This window comes from Pundamilia nyererei, unplaced genomic scaffold (genome assembly GCF_000239375.1).
Source record: "Pundamilia nyererei isolate P.nyererei 1_Seehausen unplaced genomic scaffold, PunNye1.0 scaffold00081, whole genome shotgun sequence".
Classification (NCBI taxonomy): domain Eukaryota; kingdom Metazoa; phylum Chordata; class Actinopteri; order Cichliformes; family Cichlidae; genus Pundamilia; species Pundamilia nyererei.
Genome location: NW_005187482.1, coordinates 677,253 through 697,123, shown reverse-complemented (window position 1 = coordinate 697,123; position 19,871 = coordinate 677,253). Strand labels below are relative to the sequence as shown.

General features: G+C 43.4%; 2 protein-coding genes across 8 annotated transcripts in view; one reads left to right on the top strand and one right to left on the bottom strand.

Annotated features, from left to right (window-relative positions):
* The window catches only part of LOC102197122 (uncharacterized protein C22orf31), a 34,660-nt gene extending 33,323 nt beyond the window's left edge, over positions 1-1,337 (bottom strand). The window contains exon 1 of the mRNA XM_013912102.1: positions 1,327-1,337. Coding sequence (XP_013767556.1) covers positions 1,327-1,337 — 11 coding nt within the window. The remainder of the gene's footprint in view (positions 1-1,326) is intronic.
* Positions 1,338-7,851: 6,514 nt separating this feature from the next.
* Positions 7,852-19,871, top strand: part of LOC102212070 (RNA binding protein fox-1 homolog 2-like) — a 48,692-nt gene continuing 36,672 nt past the window's right edge. For 5 of the 7 annotated variants that reach the window (XM_013912125.1, XM_005737988.1, XM_013912126.1 and 2 more), the window contains exons 1-2: positions 7,852-8,915; positions 19,064-19,114. In XM_013912125.1, the coding sequence (XP_013767579.1) occupies positions 8,661-8,915; positions 19,064-19,114 (306 nt within the window). In that variant the 5' untranslated portion in view covers positions 7,852-8,660. The remainder of the gene's footprint in view (positions 8,916-19,063; positions 19,115-19,871) is intronic. The other 2 variants (XM_013912128.1, XM_013912127.1) reach the window with 2 other exon arrangements.

Below are 19,871 nucleotides of genomic sequence, written 5' to 3'. Positions count from 1 at the left end.
AAATGAATCCACAGCAGTCCACCTAGTCTTACTATGATGCATGCTGTCTGGTTGGAGTTTTGGGTTGATGCATGTTGGCGGGATGGTTGCTGGCTTTATGGATGGTTGGGTTAATGCAGGTTTGTTGGTTGGATTGATATTGAATGGATACATGTTGTTTATGGATGTTGTGTAGCCCAGGGTTACAAACAGATAAAAGTAGAAACCTTTTGTTAAAATTATTACACAAGTTGTTAATGCATTTAAGTTAAAACATTCAAAGCTAAAAGAGCAACACTGGTTACGCTGGTGAGGCTGCTTGGCTCTACACTTGCTGTAGCTGTGCCTCTGACGTAAGAGGAACATTGTTGCTGTTGAAGCAGAGAAGCAGGTGAAAGCGTAACGTGTCTTTTGTTAGCTAGTAGATCTGGAGACCTGAAGCTCTTTCCTTAATAATACACAGTGTTTGCACTAACAGTTACAGCTGCTTAAATGTTAAAGCTGTTCACTTGGTAAACAAATGTCAAAGATTACAGTTCTATGTGATTAGCTAACTGGTGCTGTCTAAACTCACACTCCTTTGTGTTGGTGTTTTGGTTTGGAAGTTGAGTTGTTGTTGTGAGTTGAAAGAAAATGAACATGCATGCCTATTTGCACTGAGTTGTTTTAAAGTAGTGTTTTTGTTTACCACTGGTGTTATTAATTGGTATAATGAATAGAATATAGCGAGTTTGCTGCCTTAAAGGAGCAGTATGGATTAGATCTATGAAACTAATTAATTTAGTTTCACATTTGGTAAGGACCATATTACTATGTAACATAAAAAAATGAATTTGATAGTTGTACAACACATTAGAAAAAAGAACTTGCATTTAAAATTTTCTGTTAGTCCTTAGTTCCTTAAGCAGCAATTTATGGATAATTGATAGCATGTGTGTGAAGTAATCAAGTGGTGTCGTTATAGCAATGTGGCCAAATATTGCATCAATCACAGCAATCTGTTCCCAAAGTCAAGGTGTGTGTCACGCAGGAGCTAACCGCAGCCTTAGGCTGTATATTTTGCCATAATTTCCAGTGGTCTTTGGCCAGTGTTATAGCAAGTTTGAGGCTCGCTTGCTGATGGTAGTGGACCCACTCCGCTGTTCCTGCTGGGAGCGCCTCTACAAATTGCTGCAGTACGAGGAGGTTTAGCAGTGGAGCTTCTTCCTTGTTGGCCCAGGCTGCATCTCTGGCTACTGCATTGTGCATTAGCATATGCAAAGGGCCTGTCCCCCGGCTCCATCCGTCCTTCATAGAAACGGCGGTAGTGGTCCTCTGATGCCCTCTACCCAGTCGGTGTAGAATTACCTGGCAGACATTGTAAAAACAGCCCCTTGCTGATGCTGAAGGTTGAATGGCACTATTTGGTCATGGAGGATGCCATCAGACTGAACAATGCTGTGGACATCCATCAGGAGTATTTCAAGGATGAGGAGGAAGTGAAGGAAATTCAGGAGTCACCATCAGAATATAGCGTCAGCCACCATCAATGTCTTCAGGTATGGCTGACATGAGGGGCGTTTAGCATCATAGTCATTAATGTAAAGCATTCTGTCCTCCTCATTTATGACATGCGGATGATGGATAACCTGAAGCTTCTTGTTTTTTGCCCAGAAAATCATGTACATATTGAGTTAATAAGCATCACTGAACCATGTCAACCAATCAAACAATTATATGGAAACATGGCATTTGGTTGTTTAGGAAGAGGGGGAAGTTTTATGAGTGAGAGAGCGAGTAAGTGAAAGAAGGAGAGAGCAAGTTTTGAGATGTGAGAGGTGTGTGACCTTTAGGGATGATCTGATATCCTCGTGTTGGTGTTGTTCCCAGACCATCATGAAAATGTTGTTCCAGGTTCAACATTGCAAGTGACCAATCACATTGTTGTGACGTTATTCTTTTGCGCGCCAAGCCAATTCGTGCATTTATGAAATTCCAATGTTGCAAGGACAATATCAATTCTGCTTACTGTTTATTAAAGGGTTACGGTTAGGGTTAGGGTCAGTTGATCGGCGGACTGAGGCGGTTTCACGCAGCTTAAGTACAGTTTTTTGTTTTACGCCGGTTTTTCCCGAAGTCGCAAAAGTATGACGTCACAACATCCTGATTGGTCACTTGCAATGTTGATCCTGGAACAACATTTAGTATGATGATCTGGGAACAACACCAACACGAGGATATCAGATCAACCGACGTTTAGCGTGTTTGGAGTCTATAGGTAGTTTGATGTCTTGTGTAGTTAGTGTGTAGTGTAGCTGTTGTTTTGTGTGTCAGTTATACTAGTGAATGTCACAGTTGTCGCAAAAGAGCCACCAACGGAGGATTGCAGTGTAAACGCTGTCTCCAGGTGAAAAACAGGAGGAGTGATACACCTCCTGTTGTCAGGTGTGCAGTGTTTAGGCCTGTGGTGTTCTCCTCTGTCTTATAGTGGACAGAAACAGTTTTTTGGAGTGGCACAAATAATGTGTGTACCTTCTTATTTGATGCAGAACAGCTGATTGTTCTGTAAATAGTTTTCAATGCTTATATAAAAAGCCTTTGCTGCATTTTTAGGTAAAAGATTGCATGTAACTTTGTTGTTTGCAAAACTTGTGGATACATTTTTAAATTAAACATTTCTATTTGCATTTCAAGTTATGAAGATATTTTGTTAAAAATGTTTGTGGTGTTACAGTAAAAACGTAACTTTTTTCTACTGATCTGACATTACCTCAAACTCTGACAGGCGATAACTTCCAGTTCAGGTTAGACCCAATCTCTCTGATTGGTCAAAGCAAGAGTCTGCCTATCTGAAATTGCTCTATTGATCACTGTTGTTTTTTTTTCAATGGTAAAGGGTAGGGCCACCTCTAGTTTAAATTGCTTTATCGCTGGATCGGGAGGAGGAGCCACAGCTCAGGGTTTGCTTCGTGAGTCAACGAGATTGTCATTTTTACCTACACTGGCCGAAGTGTGAAGACGCGCCTGACTCTCTTGGGGATTCTCGCTCCAATACAATCACCTCACAATGTGTTGGAGCATGTGTAGACTGACTAATTCACATTTTGTCATGGTCCGGGTGAGTTCTGGATTTTTCCAGCGTGCTGGTGGTCTCAAACATTCAGTGCCAGGATGTCGACTAACCCTCGTTAGTGAAGGCTTCACAGTCGTAGAACCTTGTCATAATTAAACTCTGTTTTAATTCTGTTTATCCCTCTGCTCTCAGCAGCCTGCTGGATGCCAGCTCTTCACCTCCATATTCCTGACCTCAGTCCGACGCCGGTCTGCTCGCAGCTTCTTTGTTCCACGCGCCTGCCTCTCTGCCCAGCTTGCAACAGTTTTTGTGTTTTCGGACTCCGTTCACGCCTCACCCGGACCCCTCTCCTTTCCCATCTACGTCTCGCCTCCGCCTGCACAACTAAGACTGTTACTAATCACTGCCCATCACATTTTAATACCTGACCCCACTTGCATTCCTCCCTTCCCCTGCAGCATAGGGTTCACGCTCGGGATTTTACCCAGTGTCTGGTTTCTTAGCTGCTCCCCTTACAGCATGAGACTAATTCCCAGGACCTTTTTCACGGCACATAAAGCGTACGTCTAGTTCGTGGTCATGCTTTTGTTGTGTGATTCTTTTAGTGATGTCTAGCTGTGCCATAGTGTATATATATAAGCTCATAACTTAACACAGAAACTTTAGCTTGTTTCATTGACCGAGTGTTTGATACTGTTCAAGAAGTTTTGTATGAACCTGAGTCCATTTACCTGTTTTTGGCCGCTCGGCAGTGACAGATTTTCCTTTTTTGAATCAAAAAAACACAAGTAAAATGAATTAAAGCCTTCCAATGCCAGTGCGGCATGCAGCCTCCAGCTCCCTCCATCCTCACAGGCCTCTGTTGTTACAAAAGCACCGATTTAATTAAGAAAAACCTTTTTATTGTCGTTCAACACATTTTCACACATACACACAGCCCCCCAAAAGCAGTTGTCTTAATTTATTATTTTATTTATTATTTTTGGACATATGATTATTGATTAGTACCAAGTTCAGAAATATCATAATGTGATGATTTTCATAAAACGTTATAACTGTTATTAACTCTTACTACTTCCTTTATTATTTCCTCAGTTATAAACCAGGGTTATAAATCACTGGTTTGACATAAGGTACATAATATCTCTCCAGATGTGCTAACTCATGGTGTCCAAGGTTATCTGGGGAAGTAGCTGAAAACAAAGTGAATCTTAACTAAAAGAGACACACGAGCCCCTTTCATCATCAAGAGAAAAAGGCAAAACTTAGAAGCTAAACAAATGTCAAGAAGATCAGATGAAAGCAGATACACTCCTTTCCATGGAGCAGGAGTAAATCATCAAAACATATACAGCCACCACACAGCAAAGGCAGGCTAACACTGGAGTTCTGCTGTCTCTTCCTAACTGCATAGGACAAACAGCTGCACACAACAGCAGGAGAGGGAGCAAAAAAACTGGAGCAAAATCACAGTGTTTCATGCTAGGCCTGTACGCCACACACAAAATGACCAATGGGTCTAAAAACTACTGGTTATGGAATTGACCCGTCAGCGACGGTCAGTATACTCCTCTAATTCTCAAGCCTGGTCCGATCTCTAGCTAATCAGCATCCTGACTGGTAATTGCTGTACTTCTTACGTCCTCAGAGATCCTAATGAGGTCAAACGTACTGTCCCAACCTGTCCACAGGCTGACTTAACACCACATCAGGGTCAGTATGTTCACTGCAGAATGTTTTGTGTTACAGGGAATCCGAACAGGAGTTGCCTGTCTGGAGTTTGAGTTTGAGGCCACCGTGGTGAGAGGTATTTCCGTTTTTAGGATTTAGAAAACAGTTCTCTGTTATGTGGCTTCAACTACATCATTATTACCGAACGTGTTTGATTCAGTTTGGTAAGCTCCAACAGTAGACTTATGAGTATCCCCACTGCTGCCTGCTGCCTTTCATTCTGGGAGTTTGGTTTTTGTGCTGGAGCTGTATGTAGGGTCATCCTGGGCACATCCAGTCTGGATCACTCCACTTCCTGCACCATGAAGACATTGAAAATGATGTGAGGAATCCTATTACTATTTAAACAAAGTAAAAGGTCTGATGACTGATTTTAGAAAATGTTTTGTATAGTCACTTTCACTTATTCTGGACAAAATCCCAGAGTATGGAAGAACAAGCATTAGAAACAGTTTGGGTTCAGCAGCATCATTCTGCTGGACAAACCACAGCTTTCGTATCCTACATGACACTGTGTGGAGCTTCAATGTAGTGAAGCTCCACACAGGACAGGACTGCTCGCATTGGTCTGAGGACATCAAAGAGTCATCCATCATGTGGACCAAGTAGGAAGCAGTGGAAAAAATAAGTAACTGAAAAAGTTTTCAGTTACTTATTTTTTCAGAGGTTACTTGGATATCACAATGATGCCATAAAGTTTAACAAAATACTATACTGACTGAATAATTCTTAAAATCTTAGGTTTTTATTGCTTGCTCAAAATTCTGCTCCAGTCATATGTGTAAAGGTAATAAAGTACAGCTGCCATGGGTTAAAAAAAGGATGAGGTGTTCAGGAGGTGCTTGGAAATATGAGCGTCAGTTTGAACAGCAAGCTATATAATGACAACGGTGGTGTCTGAGTGTGTCTGTGTCTGAGAGAGAGAGACAGAGAGAAAAATATACTAGACTCACGAGTGTAAAAATTGGCAGCTGAAATACTTGAAATTCTGGCGAGCACTCCCAGAAGTTTTGGACGCCGGGTGATCATTCGAGCTGGAAGTGTTCCCACGCTGGAGACAGCCTCAACTGCCGCTCATAAGCCGTCACCAGCTGCAGCTGATTGTTTATTAGAGACACAGATTAGAGCACAGATATGGAAACTGTTTATTCACTGTCACAAACACTCGCACTGTGTGGGGAGAATCGAGAAGATCACCTTGGAAAGCCACAATGCTGAAGATTTGGATATATTTGTTGTCATCACTGTTAATAAATTCACTGCTTTGTCTCGGAAGAGTCTTGCGTTGGGGTCTGCTTCCTGAACCCACACCCTGACAGCGATACATGTTAACAAAGAATATGCTTCTATTCCCTGTAGTGAACAACAGTTGTAACTCTAAATTTGCTTTAACAAGTAGGTCTTTCTATAAGGCTTAATTCTCCAAAGTGTGGATAAAAGTAAAAGTAGAAAAGATGAAAGTAATTCCTTGCTTGTATGTTTGCGTTTCAATCATGAACTGTGCTCCTTTCTGTGTGGTAGGAAATAGGCAACTGGTCACGCTTCTCACACCTGACAAGCTTCCAGAAAGGTCAAAAGGTCAAAGGGAAAGTCCTGAGATCAAGGGTCACCATCAATCACACTCAGATTCTTGAGTGACATAATGTACCCACCTGTTTAAATGTTTAAATGCATTGAAATGCTTCCATGTGACTGGCTACGCAGGTACTCGTGTTAACAAAGAGTTGAACAGATGTACCCAATAAAGTGGCCAGTGAGTGTAGCTGGAGATCTGCAAATAAACTATGCCTACTACTACCCTCAGCAAGTGACATCAATATAGAATAAATAGCAGTAGGCAGGAATCAGACAAAGTCAAATAAAAAACTCTGTTAAATGAGTAACGAATCCTCCTCCTGAAATGCCCTGTGACCTCTTAACCAGCTGGATTAAACACAGGTCAGAGGACGTCAAAAGATCAAGAAGAATGATCTCAGTAAAGTGTCATTTCCCGTAACAGATATTTTGCTCTATTTTTCCACAACCCATGAAGTCCGTGTTGGTAGTAATAGCTGAGTAATGGCTCCCTCTGCCTCTGATAGGAAACAGGCAGACGGGAGGAGTGATGTGACCTCACTGCCGTCAATCACTGCAGGTTCAGTGGGTGGCAGGGAGACAGGTAGAGACAAGGGTGTCGTTAGAGTGAGTCACAGAGATGAAGGGAAACACACACACATAAACATACAATACCTCCATCATGACACACATTTAGACACAGACAGCTGAGCAGAAAGTGACTGCGATCATCTGTTTTAAGGCAGTCAGGTGAGGTGCAGGATTTACGGCTCAAGTATTTTTATTTATTTTTTCTGTTGGTTGGTCACTGTAAACATTTCCTCACATCAGCAACTGTATTTGATAAGTGTTACTTTTTGTATGAATTATATAACATCAAAGCCCGGTAGTCAGGATGAAAGCGGTTTCCTATCAGACGCTTTGTGACTGAAGACCCACAAGGGGGCGCAACAACATTAAGAAACACGACTGTGCTGTGAAGCGTTGCTTAAAAACCGAAAGTGGAAAGGCCGGTTTTGGGCTCCTTTGATTGATTGATTTGTTTAATCCCCCCCCCTCCCATTTTATTTAAGTACTTTAGGCCTTTGGCTATTAGCTGCGTGTTTTCATTTATGTGGTTATGTAATTTTCCTTTTTGTAAATATTGGAGGCGTATTTTGCTACAAAACTGTTACAATGTGATTAGCTGATTCCCAATAAAAATAACTAACTAACTAAATAAATAAAAATAATAATAATCATATGTTGTTCAAAAGCAAAATGTGGCTTTTGTGTTTTTGAGATATTTCATTAATATTTATATATTTTACTATTATTCATTATTATTATTATTTATTTTCTGCTTAACATTTTAGGTAATTTTAGGCGCAAAAAATAATAATTTTTGGGCATCGTCACGACCTGCAAAATAGTGCAATTTTTATATTAACTGGGAAAAAATAAATAAATAACTGAGGGTTGAGGAGGAGGGAGCTCTGAGGTGGTGGGATCAGGAGGGAAAAAAGGAGGAGAAGGAGACGGAGGAAAGGCAGACCTCAGACCAGCCCGCCTTACCTCACTCCCCCTGTCCGCGAGCCCGGTGTTTACGGGCAAATCTGACCGCAGATCAGCGCACTCGGGCTCCCTACACACTACGAGTTACACCAACTGGGACTGAGACCAGAGGAAATCGTGTTCGTCGGTAGCCAAGGTACGCACGCCAAGACTCATCCACAGCAGACCGAGGCGAGGGAACGGACAAGAAGGGAGAGAATTCAAGGGGAAAGCTGGTAGGAACCACAGAGGAGTTCACTGCAAAAGAAAAAAATCCCCACGCGTTTAGGGGCGAGAGGAGAGGGTGACTGGCTGGCCCCGCAGAAGGAGTAGTATTACGCGAAGCTAATTTCCAACATTTTCTATTCTTGGCAGCGAGAGTGCTCTCCGAGCCACATTTATAAAGAGAGCTAGCGGAATGTAATGCTAGCAGGCTAGCCGATGTTAGCTAGCTAATTAGCTTGTCAGGCATCCGAGAGTCGGACGTGTGATCTTTATTAAAATAGGACACTGTCGTCGTTTTTCTTTTTTCAGGGGGAAAAAAGACAGAGAGGGACAACTGTACTTAATGTGCTTTGTGTTGGATTCTGCCATGGTTTTAAAGGGGTGTCTCGCATAGCTAAGGCTAAGTTAGACAATAAACAGTGCAAGCTTGTGTATATTGATGAAAATCCGTTCAATATTATCTGTCTGGGAAAAGCCAAATCCATTGTGAATATCGAGCCGTGGACAAACCAAAAGGAGAAGGCAAAGGTAACAAAAGAAAAGAAAAAGCCAAAGAGACTTTTGACTGGTGACTGTCTCCCGTCCAATGTTAATGTCGACCGACGTTGCATCTATTATGCTACCCGTTAGTCGGGGAATAATGGACCGGGAAAGGGACATTGATACAGCAGCCGGACCCCATGCAAACGCGGCCGGGGGTCCAGCCGTGGTCCGAGGGATGAAGAGAGGAGATCCGGAGCCCGACGCTCAGACTGCCGCTGCCCTCACTGACTTGTCCGGAGCGGAGTGCAAAAGACCAAGGATAGACGGGACCGGGAGTGTTGTCGGTGACATTGGCCAGGTATGAATGCAGTGTAAACACAAAAGATATGTTTCTCACATCTGTGTCTTTTTTGTTTCCATCTGTTACAAATGCTGCTCACTGAACTCAGTATCATCCGCCCTCCTTTTCCTTCTTCGCTGTTTTTTCTGTTTGCTTCTAAGCATCAGCTAGGAAGGATGATGATGTTTTTGACAGCCCCCCCTCCACGCGCGCATTTTCCCCTCTTGATAATCATGCATCGTTGCAACAGCAAATCCTTTAATTATAACAAGCGAAACGCAGGAAAAGTGTCTCAGTAGTAAACGCGTTGCTTGCTGTGATTATCGAGGCTTGCTGTTTGTTCCTCTTGGTGCTGCTCTTACCAAACCAGACAAAGGTAATATGATCCAGGCTCCATTGCTATGACAGTCCCAGACACCACGGCAAAGATCAGAGCCATTCATCATGCCTGCCTCACAGAAGGTAAACCAGTGCTTTGTCACATGTTGCGAGGGATTTTGTATTTTTATACTTATGTGGATGAAATTACTTTGAACTGTGCGGATAATTTGTCAGTGAGTCTTCAGAAATCCTGACACACACATGCAGGGCATTTAATGGCTCCGTGCCCCCCCATGATTGTCGCTAGGTGTTAAAAGAGAGAGGCAGACAAGGATTGGGGGAGGGGTCACCACAGAGAAAGACAAAGAACAGAGCCTTTTTTTTTTTGAGCTTGAAGGAGCGAAGGGTCTCTGGGGGCCCCTCCTTAACACGGGTCTTCCCTTGCTTTTATGACTCGACTGCTGAGACAGCAAAGCATCAGCGTCCGTTCCTTCCTCCAACCTGTGTACGTTACAGTAAACTAGAGAACTGCCGAGGCGCAGGGTGCACCTCTCACTTGTTCTGCCTGGATCTCTTGCTATTTATTTCTCTCTTGCAAACACACAGCACGCATCATTCCTACACCTACACACACATGCTTTGAAGTGCCCCTGTAATGCAATAGTACAAGAGAAAATTTTCAGCTGACGTCTGGTGGTTTTTTTTTTTTCTTTTTCTTTTTCAAAGACCAGGGAAACTGCTCTAACGGTAGTCGAAGGGCAGGCGGACACGACTTGAGGTCGTCTGCAGGTAATTGAATCCTGGGGAAACTGGTAAAATGCTTCAATGGGCTGTGCAGCTGACCCGCTGCAAAGGCAGAAAGGTCCAAGTGTGATGCTGTGATGCTCAGTGAGCCTCACAGAGGATGGATGTTGATGATGGGAAAAGGTTATAGCCCGCTGGCAAAGATGATGTGACAATGAGCAGGGCGGCATGTGGTGGATTCTCGCTGCCCATCGGTTGTATTGATTGTTGGGGTCGGGGTGGGGTCGTGTAAATGGAATAAAAGGGAGGATGAGGCTACAGCAAGAGAAAGAGAGTGCGCCGAAGGTTGCACGTGGAGGATAAAGAGGGGAAAGCGAGGATCGTGGTTTAATTGGGCACAATGTGCGAGTGGATTAGAGGAGAGAGAGAGAGGTGGGACTGATGGATGGATAGATGTGGGGATTTTGGGGTGGGGGTGGGGAGGTGGGATAAAGGAGACTGATGGCAGAGTGAAAATCTGAGCGGTTAGTTTGCATCCATCAGGCGGCATGATAAAGTATGCGAGGGAAGTGATGGATGGCAGGCATGACACCATCAGTTGTGGGAGAGATAAGCATGAGGACAGGGCCTGAATGACGATAATCAGCTCAGTGACACTTTATGCAAAGGATAAATAAATCGGAAAATGACATTGAGGGGATGTATCGAGTAGCTCTCGGGCGCTGCATGGCTGCTCGCGATGGAGATGATGACTCCAGTGGATGTTCCTTGAACTAAATGCACCCAGCAATTACTGTAGGGCTCCCGCAGTGAGCTCGAGCTGGTATACTTCTGACCTTCCAGGCTGACTGCAAATCAGGACTGTAATAATAAACGAGAGTGCAGCCTCCCCTCTTTTGTTGTTGCTGCTCTCCTCCCCCGCTCCACCTCATACAAACTGCACCCCTTCCCACCCCCACCCTTATCTGTCCTCTGATTTGTCCCCCTCCTGCCTCCCTCCAGGCATATTTCCAGATTGCTAATTGACTCCTGGTTCACAGGCTTTCAGCGTGCCACTGAGGCAAGCCCCCCCCGGATTCACTCTTTCCTCTGTGCCGCCCCATCTATCTCCCCCACTGCCATCTTTGATAATGTCTTCATTTCTCAGCCCGTCTCCCATCACTCAAATCGGTGGAATATCCATTTCTTTTTCCCAGCTGTGTTTTCTTATTTTCCTCTCTGCTTTTCCCCCCTTTCCCCTTCGTTTCATCTCCCCCTATGCGCTCTTTCTTTGTATGTTTGGTACGCTCTGTTGGTCTTATTGATGCTTCCCCTTGAGGCAGCACTGTTGTCTGCGCTGAGGTAGTGGGAGTACAGTATCCAACTCTCCCTCTTTCCGCGTTTCTCGGAGAGCCGATTTGTCCTATCGTTGGCAGTAAAGAGGCTTTGTGTCGCGCTAACGAGATCAAAGCTCATTTAGGAGAGGGCATTAACCAGAGCGAACGCTTTAATGGGGCCAGGGTGGAGTTGGGGTGGGGGTGTGGGCGGTATGTATGAACAGATCACTGAAAAAGATTATCACCGATAGCGCACGTTTTTTTTAAAATTCATAGTGTTCACCACAAGCAGCATCCATAGCACTGAGAATCATTAGTTCTCGTGGAACAAGTGAAGTTGAAGTTTAGTCTGCTGAGCAGCTTCAGAACTTATTGTGCTGCAAACATGAGAGCTGATGGTTGCCTGAGAAAAGAGACGTTAAAGAATACCCTCGCAGCCCAGGCAAGAAAGTAAATTGCAACAAGAACTTTAAAGTCTCATGAACCTTGGATATCACAACAATATTACATGTACCCACCGTAATTGCACCTCCTTTTTTTCCCCTTAGGCCCTCAAAGCCACAGGACAAAAACAATAAAAAATGCATAAATATTTTAAAAATATGTAAAACTGAACATTTAACAATTTGTTTAAATAGTTTATATGCCCTTGTTTCATTTTAGTGCAGTGTAAAATTTTACTGGGTCTGTTATTTCTGCCGGCGGTAGTTTCTGTGCTTCTCTCTGCATGTGTGAGGAGTTTTGATTGGAGCTTACTGTAAGACCTGCGTTAGACTGCTGCGGGGGTCTTTGTCAAACCTACAACGTAAACCATGTAAGTGGCTAATGTTGTTGCTCGCATTTATGCTTGTGTTATTTCATTATGTGTTTAAAGTGTGGTTGTGGACTTTATTCCCTCCAGAGTCCCCGTGCTTGTTGTTTTTCTTTTTCTTTTTTTTGTGCATCATGGGCAAAAATATTGGTCTTTGTGTATTTCCCTCATGTCCATTCCAATAGTTTTGGTGATCCTCTTTCCTTTGCTGACATTTGTGAGTCCATATGTTATGATGTGTTATGATTATTATTCCTTATAGTGAGAGGATGATTGTCATTTTCTCACTGAAAAATTCCTCAACTGCAGCAAAAGACGAGTCGAAAATGCACACGATGAATCAATTGTGCTGAACAGGCCAATCACAATAATGGGCCAATCCAACCTATAGTGACATTTCTGGGCAGGTACGCTTCAGATTATGCTGTAGGTTATGGAGGGGTTTGTGGTTGTGACGTAGCTACAGCAAAATTTTCCAGCTGAGGCATTCCCCAGCGAGATGTGTAAAAGCTGATCAACCCCAAATCCTTTAGCTATTAAAATCAATTATAAGTGTTGCCAAGTTACATGTGTGTTGCATGTATCCAAAGGTCTGCCTGGGTCCATGTGATTGCATTGTTGTCATAATGTGGTAAACACGAGGCTCCATGTGCACATCTGCATGCCCTCAATTTTGTCGCATACACTCTGCAGGCACTACTAAGACACCCTCTGTGCATGCATCCCCAAAGTGTGTAATAACTATTCATCCCTGCGTGTTTGCACGTGCAGCTGCCATTATGCTAAGAAGAAATATCCCCAGAAGTGGAAAGTGTTAGGAGGACGGGGAGGTGTGGGACCAGTTGTGTGTTCGGCACATACTAATGTGCTAACATGTGTTGCAGAGGGTCACACAGTCCCTCTCGCATTAGGTGCTGTGCAGCTGTTAATGATTGCTGTTAAACTTTGAGCCACAGCACAGTGGACTCACCCTTGACTTTTGAACCAGCAACGATAAGCTAAAATTCCCCATATGCAGTTGCTCAACTCCTCTTTTCTCCCTCCCTTCTTGTGTTCAGCTCAGCTCACTACGCAACAGCATTATTACCCAAGCATCGACAAAAGCAGGACGCCACCATTCATAAAGAGATCAGAATAGGTTTGAGATCCCTTTCTCTCTCACTTGATTTCCTGGTTTCAGCTCCTTCACATGGCACTTTCATGCTAGCACTCCCTTTATAGTCATCATGCCACTGCTCCCCCACCCAGCATAGCTCCTCCCCAAGGCTGCCCCCAAACTGTCACATGTGCTCCCATCTCCTCCCACACGTACAGCCAAATGTCAATTCAGTGCTTCCCTTACATGGGGGTCATCTGCGATGTGCTGCCACAATACCCATCACAGCTGTCTATGAATGATACCCTGGTTTGCTATGTGAGTTTTCCCAACTTCAGCTGAATGCACTGCGATAGTTTTGTATTTCTTTGATCTTTATTTAGTTCTTTTAAAGCTTTTATTAATGAGGCCTTACAGCATAAAGCATGTCCACAGTGCACTAAGAGCTCTGCCTCGGCAGACTGAAACAATAATTAGATCTGACAGAGAAGAGTGAAGCAACCTGTGCAGGTTATTGGTGGAATTTATGGTGAATTTATGAATTGCGTTTAACGTGGTGGCTTAGTCCAGTACCAGTTAATTTACAGTTTGACCTTTGAAGTTGTGCCACATTAACAGTTGGATCCTTTTGCTATTGTGTTGTGTTATTTACAACATTCATCAAATCTTTTTTAAATTCTCGGCTTTACTTTGTGATAAAGGCAACAAAGAGTTCACATCTGTTAAATCACTAACTGGACATTTGTCCAATAAACACTTTTGGCACTTGCAATATTTAGATAGTTACACAACTGCCTTGTCTGTCCAAACTTGACACGTGACCTTTTCAAATAAATTGTAGATGCCTTTAGAAGGTTATTTTAAACGCCACCATTTTGACCTAATAGATGTTTGATTGTAATCTCAACATTATTTGGAATGAATGGACAAACAGTTGTGAGATACAGGGGTTTAGGACCATTGAGCGGTAAAATTAAATCGCTTCATCCTTGAGTTCAAAGGTGACGCTTGTTCTAGATGTAGTGAAATTTCCTTCACGTGTTCTTGATACTGTGCAAAAGTCTTGGGCCATTTCTTTATATTTCACTTCCAAAGGGCCAGACTTTTTGTAATTAAAAAAAAAAAAGGTAGTCTTGAGTAGTTAGCATGGGTCTATACACTTACATGAAAAGTCCTGAGCCCCCCCTACTTATGGATTCCAAATCCAAAAAAAGAAAAGTTGAAGAGGAAAACGGAGAATTTAACAGTATGTGCACAGATTTGTTTGTTTTCACCACCAACGCTGCTGGCTTAGAATAGAATAGCTTACCGGTATACTCAAACTGTGGCTGGTCTTTAGCCAAAATTAAACTGAAACTGGCCTCTCTCGCTTAACTTTTGCTATTCTTAAAACTTTGAGGCTCCTAAATGTTTTGTTTATTATCAAGGTAGCCCACTTTTGTGATTCATTTGCATAAAAACAAGCTAATGAATCATACGTTCTCAGTCTGGTTTTGAAAGCTGACTCAAAGCTGGCCTGCAGAGCTTTAGAGCTGCTCTGTTTCAAAGGAGGCTTAAACATGCTAATTGAATTTTTCTTCCTCCCCTTTTTTGTAGTTGCATTTTATGTTTCTTATTTAGACAGTTTTATAATTGAAACAAGGACTGGAATTCTTTATAGTATTGTAATGAGTACCAAATAATGATAAGATTTTTCTTTGGTCAAAAATGTGGTGGTAAAGTTTGCAGATGCTTTCTTAAACTTTAACCACCCAAATCTGACTGGTTTCTCCTTGAGTTTAAGTGAGCAGGTGTGATCTCGTTTACAAGATTAGGACAGGTTTATCGACAGATGGGCAAACAGATAATATAACTCAGTGAAATAACAATGTGGTCCAGCTATAGATGAGTGCTTTCTTGTGCAGGAACCTTCATGCGGAGACGTACGGGGACCTGCATAATTCCCAATTCCTAGGTCATCTGTTTTTATTAGCAAATCCACACAGTCGGTACAGAGGAAACAGTCATCAATAAATCCACCCAGTGAAGTGCCCTCGAGCTTTATATTTTATTAAAGTCGGAACCACCACCATCACCAAAAAAAAAACAAAAAAACGTGTCCAGTTCACATCAGAGGTGTTGAAGACTCCTACTCTTTTAGAAAATACATCGCTTAAAAGAGAGAAACTCGGGTAGTTGTAGCGGTGCCATTGTGTGGGCACAGTTTGGTCTGTAAAGTGAAAAAGATGCCGTTGTGATAAATGAGCCTTCAGTTCTCGGGAAAGCTTGTGTTTCATCTTGTCTTTCTGCGCTTCCTCTCGGTCTTTGTCCTTATGTCCTCACATATTGACTACCTCCAATGCATTTGTCATTCTGAGCGTCGTCTCTCGGCTTTAATACACCCGTCTCGAGTCCACCATATCCATCACTTTGTGGCTCTTCTGCACTTTTCTCCATAGCTATAATACGGTACGCTGGTGTCTACGTTTCCTCCTCCACGGTTGGGTTTTGTTGACTTGATAGAGCTGGTGGTGGAGCTGATCAGATGTTAGCATAGCTGTGATTTGACATTTGTCAAATTACCCCTCCTAGATTATTTTGCCACACCTCAGACATAGGCATGCAGCAGCAGATATATCAAAAAAGTCTTTTTCATGATGATTTGGAGGGAGCAGGTGTGTTTTTTATTTTTCCCCCCCTAACATTTGGTGATATGAGACCACAAAGCCACCTCCTCGGGCTGTTCTGTTTGGGACCGCTGGAAGCCTGCAGCGGCCTGCCTAATTACCGTCTCCCCTCCTCCCTTAGTCTCCCTCCCCTCTCACCATCTGTTGACCTCATGTCATTTTGTCTTCCTTCACGACTGCTGCTCCATTTTTTTCCCTTGCTTCTACCCATTTGCTCCAGCAACTTCCCAACTTCTTTCCTTCTCCTCTTAAAATAGCAAGTCAGAGACAGAGAGAGAGAGAAAATAAACAAGAGAGACGCCCTTTAGTTTTTACCCTCTGTCGAGTCAGTGTTTATGAGCGTGTGACTGGTTTTTCTGTGCTTTTGCTGATCCCTGCCAGCGCAGACTGAAGCCCTCCACAGTCAGCCGGCCGGCGCCTTCAAAGGCTCCTCCTCGCTCGCAAACTATATGGAATTAACTTAATGGAAAGTTACAGAAGTGAGGCATGAAAGCACAGCTCTGAACCTGCACGGGCTCAGACCGAGCGAAGCAGCACAGCTGCGTTCATTTTTATTTATTTTATAAAAAGCTGTCGGGAATAAACTTTTGTATACCTTTCAGCAGCCACGTGATGTAAAGCCATATGGCAAAGGCAGTGTGTGCCTGGGTTTGTGTGGGGGTAGGTAAACGAGTCTGTAAAAACTAGGTATCAAATTCAACCCCTCGAGCTCCTTCCCCCACCCTGCTTTAAGAAAATATAAATCACATGGCATTCTTCACTTATGACTCATTGTCTCCATTTTGCGAATACTTTACTGCTTTATTTCTCTCCCCTTTCTTGGCTTTGGCTCTCTTATTACCCACATTCCTCTTTCTCCTGTGTGTCTGTCCTTATTTTCATCTGGTTCTTTTCTTCTTCTTCTGCTTCTTTCTTTCCTCCTTCAGACTCTTCCAGTCCCTCCTCTCTTGCAGACAGATTGATTCCAGATGTTGCTAAACTTCCTCCCCCTCTTCTCCCCTCCTTCTGTTCTTCTACGTAAACTCCTTCTCCTCCTCTTTCTCTTTCTCTCTCGCTTTTTTTCTTCTTCCCAAAGTAGAACCAGCAGCGACTCTGCAATTTGATGGTCACGGGTAATTTTGGTTTGGATTTCAGTGGCATTCCAGTTGTCCTCCTTGGTAGTGCAGTGCCTACACCCTTACTTTGACTGGGAGTGTGATGAGAATGCACATTTACGTCATTAATCACCAGTAGTTGGGTGTAATTTTTTTTTCTCATATGGCTAAATTACCACCATTTAAAGAATAAATAAGTAGTGCAGCTCCAGTTTTAAACCGCATCGTCACTTCAGGCCTTTTTTGAAACACACTGCAGTATGGGTTGTTGTTGTTTTTTTTGTTTTTTTATTTAATTCAAAAAAGGAAAGAGTTTTGTCATTCCCACCGACATCGCCTGGGGCTTTGTGGACTTTAAATTCTGCTCTGAACGGGCCTCCTTTACTGCATTTCCATATGCGCTGCATCGAGCACCAGCAGCTCGCCACGCGGTATGTCGTTCGATGTAAGCCTGCCCATTCCCACTGTAAGCGCGGCGCACCAAGGAGAGTGATCCCCCTGGGGACAAGGCACGAGGGGGAAATTGGTTCCAGATGAAACAGGAAGTGGGGAGAGGAGACAAAGAAAGGGCTGTTTCAAGCAAGGGGGGGACGGGCCCCGAGTCTGGACAGACCCGCCCAGAGTTAAGAGTTTACAGCTCATGCATCAAAAGAAAAAAAGAAAAGGTTTCTTATTTCCATTCTTTACATCTGGTCCATATTTTTTTTTATTTTTTTTTATAAACCAAAACATCATACTCACTTTTCCCCATTTGGCTTCCCTCTATCCCCCTCTCTGTCTAGACACTACTTCTTTTCATTTCTTCATTCTCTCGTGTATCATCATCATCATCCCATCTGTGTTTTGGTCTTAGCCTTCATATCTCTAACCTCTTCAGATTAAAAGCTGTTTCTCTTTCTGTTTACGCAATCTGCTGCGGTCCTACCGGCCCCTTCTTCCTCACGCAGGCTTGCCCTCGATTGGCCGAATGAACGTTTGAAGCGATGGAGCGATTCCCGCGGCAGGCAGCATCGGGGTCAGGGCCGGGAGGTTAACTCTGTTGACACTCTTCAGAAGCCAAATCTGCCCCTTCTCATTGCTGCGGCATTACGGGGCCCACCCTCGAAGTGCTGGCCGAACTGAGGGGCGCGTTCATGCCAAAGTTGATGACCAGCACATGGATTTGGAATATTTTGCTGATTAAATGTAATGAAAACATCAGCAGTTCTAAAAAAGATTTCAAACTCACCCCCACCCTCTAACATGTACACATACACATCTTTCTTTCTTTTCCCCCCTCGGAGGCCTTTCCCCTTATCCTCCTCCCTTCCCACTTTCTCCCTCCAGTGAGACTCATGCCTCAGCTCCTTATCGAGAGCAGAGGCATGAGTCTCGCTAGGCGGTCATGTTTTCTCTTCGAGGCATGCCAGCAGGCTAGACCGTACCGGAGTGATCTCTCTCACTGCTGTCAAAATATCATCGTTTAGTTAACTTTCCCCATTGTTCCAGTTCTCCCCCATCTCCCGCCTCCTTTTTGTCTTTTCATTTTTGCCCCCTCCTCTTCACCGAGCTCTGTAGCAAACAATGGCTCTTCTTGCCGGGGCAAAATGACACAGAGGGGGGAAAATAATAGTCACAGAGAAAATGGAGCGAAAGAGACAGAAATAATCTAATTAAAAGTAATTACAGAGCAATTAACCACAACACTGGTTTCTGAACAGGGGCGATGAGGGATGGGCTGGATTTTGATTGGTTGGTGGGACTGGATAGAAAAGTTTGCGAAGCTGCAGTGATGGTTCATCAGTCACGGCATCCACAAGACTGTTAACTGTTAACTTCATTCACTCATCAGTTGTTTTCCCACGCAAGAACGTCGTCTTTGCTCGTTTGAACTTTAGTCCCCTGCTAGTGTTCGGGTGTCATTTAAGGTCTCAAAATGCTTGAAGTACTTTGACTTGTGCTTTTAGATTACAGAAAAGGGTTGTGACAGTATAAATCCTCCTGCTTTCACAAGTTAGGTTGAGATTTTTTTGTCATCTAAAACGCACAAGTTTCTTTGGAGCGCCATTGCTGCATCCACTCACTTCTCAAAAGCACAGCCACTTACGCTGCTCTCATCCCTCCTGTTGTCTCTTGCAGAACAATGAGCCTTTAAATCCCGGTTTCCATGGATACCAACCTCACAGTCAGGTAAGAGACGAGTGACTGCTCGCAAATCTCTGTTACAATAAATTGCCAAAAAAAAAAAAAATTAATGAAATACAAAACCTTGACTTACTCAACAGTACGCCTGCTTTCAGTCGTCTGATGGTAAAAAGCTGGAAGTGAGTTTGTCAAGTCCACTTGAATCAAACACTGTTTGTTCATGGGATAAATAAAACATTTTGGTATTCTTCAAATGGGACCTGTTATGTTTATGTTGACCTCCATATTCTTGTTCACTGCTAAAATAGTTTTGTTTACAGTTTAATCCCTGATCGTCGGTGCAGCTCCTTTAAAACAAGCTGATCTCCATTTTAAACCAGCCTTATTCTGATTGGCTGCATCTCACAGGCACAAGGTTGGATACGACTGTGCGCCTTTGGTGTCCCTATGAGCGATAGCCGCTCTCACTGACGTCACACAGAGCAAGAGTTGAAAACACTGTCTGAGTAGGATGACGCCTGATCTTACTTTTAAACTTCTTTTATCAATTTATACTATACGTGGCATATGATAAGGATAGATGGACTGGCTCAGCCCCCTTTTAAATTGAAAGTTACACTTGTGATAGTCCACTTTCATGTCATTCTTCTTGCACAGTAAAAACTAGCAGTGTTGTCCTCACCATCCTCACATATGTAGCAGGATTCAGTCTGTTTTTACGACCACATTATTATCTAGACGGTAATGAAAGCCTTGCCTCACCTTTGGTAGCTCATCTCTCTTCGAGGAATCGATGGAAGAG